General features: G+C 36.1%; 1 protein-coding gene across 1 annotated transcript in view; it reads right to left on the bottom strand.

Annotated features, from left to right (window-relative positions):
- Positions 1–400: 400 nt before the first annotated feature.
- The window catches only part of ZNF25 (zinc finger protein 25), a 32,818-nt gene continuing 29,217 nt past the window's right edge, over positions 401–4,001 (bottom strand). Inside the window, exons 4-5 of the mRNA XM_030886516.2 lie at positions 3,704–3,764; positions 401–3,244 (exon numbers count right to left, since the gene is read on the bottom strand). Coding sequence (XP_030742376.2) covers positions 2,209–3,244; positions 3,704–3,764 — 1,097 coding nt within the window. The 3' untranslated portion in view covers positions 401–2,208. The remainder of the gene's footprint in view (positions 3,245–3,703; positions 3,765–4,001) is intronic.

Raw genomic sequence — 4,001 nt, 5'->3', positions numbered from 1 at the left:
CCTCAGAATATGCCTTAAATACTTCATTGGCAAGATTCTGGTTATATGCCCACCATGAAACCAATCACTGTTAAGGCCTCCCAAGATTAGCATACATCAGGAATTGGCAAATTCATTGTGCAAAGCACCAGATCATAAATATCTTAGGCTAGGTAGGCCATATGGTAGTCTCTAATACAATCTCAATTCTGCCATTATAAAATGAAGGCATCTCTAGACAACTCATAAATAAATATTTTTGGTTTATTTTTATAATAAAATCTTATTTAGGGACAGTAAATGGAAGTTTAGTGGTGGTATTGGTTAAGTGTTAGACTGCTGACCATAGGTTGGCAGTTCAAATCCACCATCCACTCTGTGGGAGCAAGATGAGGCTATCTGCTCCCATACCTTCTATAAAGATTTACAGCCTCAGAAGCCCTAAATAGGGTGGCTGTGAGTCAGAATCAACTTAATAGCAATGGGTTTGGTTTGTATGGACAGTAGAATTCAAATTTCATATATGTTTCATATCATAAATAGTGTTTTTTCATAACCATTTTAAAATGCAAAACTATTTTTAGCTAGTAGACTGAAAACAGACAATCAGCCACATCTGGTCCAGGGGCTGTAAAGTGCCAACAACCCTTGTCCCTAAAGCACTTGCGGGAGAAATGGACAACAAAATTAAATCAAATCAAGGCACTGCCAGCAATAAAGTAGGGTGCAATTCAGGAAAAATAGTACAATATAATGCAGGAAAGGTGAATTATAACGATGACAATATCTAACAAACAGCTCTCCCTGTACCCTAGACACTAATTCTAAGTGCTTTAAAAATATTAACCCATTTAGGGATTAAAGCAGCATAAGACATAAGTACCATTACATTTACAGAAACAAATACACAAACACTGAGGCACAGAGAGGTTATGTGGTATGCTCCATGCAAGCATTGAAGCCTAGGCAGATGGTCAGAGTCCACAATCTTACCCACTATGCCATGGTGCTACACTAGTTAGAAAAAGGTAGTGAAGAACATTTAAGATTCTTGTACTAACTACAGAAGCAGACAGCTGTGCACCCTATGAAGTCATTAGCATTACAATATTTCTTTACAAAGCAGTATCTATTTTTATCCTGCAGAATGTGATAAATATTGCTGCTGTCAGCAGCATATAAAACTATCAAGTCAGGCTTTTGCTAAAAATAAATAAGTCTCTCATGCAAAGTTTCGCTGGTCATGAGGCAGTTGGAAATTTTACAAAAGCATTCTTATAGCTTTTTAAAAAAAGATTAATTCAGTAATGATGTCTAAATCCATTTGTTTACAAGAAAATAAGACAAAATATGCATTATGATTTTAAAAGAATATTGCACTTTAACAGGAAATACTGCTGAGATTTCATACAAAACATCTTTATATACATAATAGTTGATTGAAGGTTACACATTTCCTATATACAATTATAAGTAGGTTCACATGCATATCAAGCACACAATGTAACACACTCACATACACGAGTCCTACATCTTAAAGGACTCTCCACTTATTCTAAGTGCTGCTGCCTGATTGCTTGATTTATCCGTGCTTTAAAAAAGCTTCATATACCCAGACATTTGCAAGTTTCTTTTAAAAAAAGAAAATATTGGAATCAATCTGCAATACAGCTTCTAGTATTCAGTGTTCAATCAGTATATGTTCTCTGAAATTTTGTTAGAAAATTTTCACATATTTAAAATATCTATAAAGGCTTTGTTCCACTATCAACAATCTAACATTCAATGAAACATCACTTCTTGAAAAAGGGTTCTATATTTGTCACATCCTTGCATTTACCTCATTTGAGTTTTAATATGTGAGCTCAAGATACAGATAAGGATTTCTCATACTTATGAGCTCTTAGATGTTTTGCAATGGGGGACTGACAGAAAAATTTTCTGACATTCATTTTACTTGTAAGATTTGCTCCTGTGCGATGTCTATGTTGACATATATTTTTATTTACAGGGCTTCTTCCTTCTATGCTTTCTGATATTTAGTAAAAGTTGATATATGACAATATTTCTCTTTTATAAATTCTCAGAAAGCGTCTCTATATGTTTACAGAAAGATTATGACCAAATACATCCCCACACTGGTAATATTCATAAGGTTTATCTCTTTTTATGAGCTTATCTGATTACTCAGCAGAATGAATTGAGACAGGATGAATTTCTTCATTCATACTATTTTTCCCCTATGTGTGTCTTTTGATGTGCTGTGAGTTTTGACCTCTGGATAAAGGTTTTCCCACATTCCTTGCATGCGTAAGGTTTCTCTCCTGTGTGTTTTCTTGTATGTATGACAAAGTATGACTTCTGAGAGAAGCGTTTCTTACATTCAACACATTCATAGGGTTTCTCCCCTGTGTGAGTTCTTTGATGCAATCTGAGGACTGAATTCACAGAGAAAGATTTACCACATTCATTACATTCATAAGGCTTCTCTCCTGTGTGTTTTCTCTGATGTTTAGTGAGGTCTGATTTATAGTAAAAGTTTTTCCCACATTTATTACATTCAAAGGGTCTCTCTCCTGTGTGAGTTCGCTGATGTACTGTGAGGGCTGACTTTTGGTAGAAGGATTTTTTACATTCACTACATTCATATGGTTTCTCTCCTGTGTGACTTCTCTGATGGGTTCTGAGGTGTGTGTTCCTAGAAAAGGCTTTCCCACATTCTGTACACTTATAGGGTTTCTCCCCAGTGTGTGTTCTCTGATGAACTGTGAGGTGTGACTTCTGGGAAAAGGCTTTCCCACATTCCTTACATTCATAGGGTTTCTCCCCTGTGTGTGTTTTCTGATGTACCATGAGGTACGCCTTCACATAGAAGAACTTCCCACATTCTGCACATTCATAAGGTTTCTCCCCTGTGTGTGTTTTCTGATGTTCCATAAGGTGTGGCTTTTGATAAAAGGCTTTGTCACACTGATTACACTCATAGGGTTTATCCCCGACATGCGTTCTCAGATGTCTGCTGAGAGATGACAGGTGGTAGAAAGTCTTCTCACATTCTTTACATTCATAGCGTTTCTCTCTGGTGGCAGTTTTCTGATGGGTTGTGACATCTCCGTTCTTAGAGGAAGACTTTCCACTTTCCGGGGGTTTCTCCTTCGAATGAGTATTCTGATGCCCTGCCGGGGAAGATTTCTCGGAGGATTTTCCTCGCTCTGGAGTTTTCTCTCTGGCCTGAGTGTTCTGGTGTTTCACGAGTGCTCCATTCCTAGAGAAACATTTCCAAATTCATTACATTTGTGAGGCTTTTTTTCCCTTTTTCCTTTTGGCCTGTGTGAATTCTCTGAATAACTCTGAGGACCACTTTCTTGAGGTTTTCCCCACATGTTATATTTACAGTGTTTCTTTAATGTGTAAGCTCTCTAACATACACGCAGCTTAATATGTGGTAGAATGAACTCTATCTTGCATTATTTTTACCAGTCTCTAAACTTCCTTTTCTTCTAAAACTTTCCTTATTGCAAAATTCAGATGGCTTCAAAGTTTTAATCTCCTGATTCTGAAAAAAGTGTGAATGATGAAATAGGGCATTCTTACTTGGATTATATTCTTTGAGATTCACTCCACTGTGAACTTTCTCGATTATTAACGAGTATTCTCCCAATCCCAGTATATTCATCAGAATTCTTTCTCATAAGGCTCCTAACAATAAAAATTATTGACTTGCCTTGCTTTTTCAGCTTGGATTTCTTGGCACCTCGCTCTTAGGTAATCCATATTCCATAGGCCTATAAAGGAATCCAAAATTTAATATTGTATAAAATTTAACACATTATTATAATCTTAGGTTTGATTCTTAGGTTTCAGGCCAATTTCCCAAAATAAAGTGCTTTTAAATATAAATTCCCTCTACTACTTTGGACTGGAAAAGCATAACAAGCAATGCTCTGACAGACAGGGAATGGAACATAAATCAATAAAATCTCTGATATTTTGTTTTGTTTTACAAATATGACTTTCAAAAT

This window comes from Echinops telfairi, unplaced genomic scaffold, assembly GCF_000313985.2.
Source record: "Echinops telfairi isolate 266 unplaced genomic scaffold, ASM31398v2 ScPeMD7_2010;HRSCAF=2546, whole genome shotgun sequence".
Taxonomy (NCBI): domain Eukaryota; kingdom Metazoa; phylum Chordata; class Mammalia; order Afrosoricida; family Tenrecidae; genus Echinops; species Echinops telfairi.
This window is presented reverse-complemented; position numbering and strand designations above follow the sequence as displayed.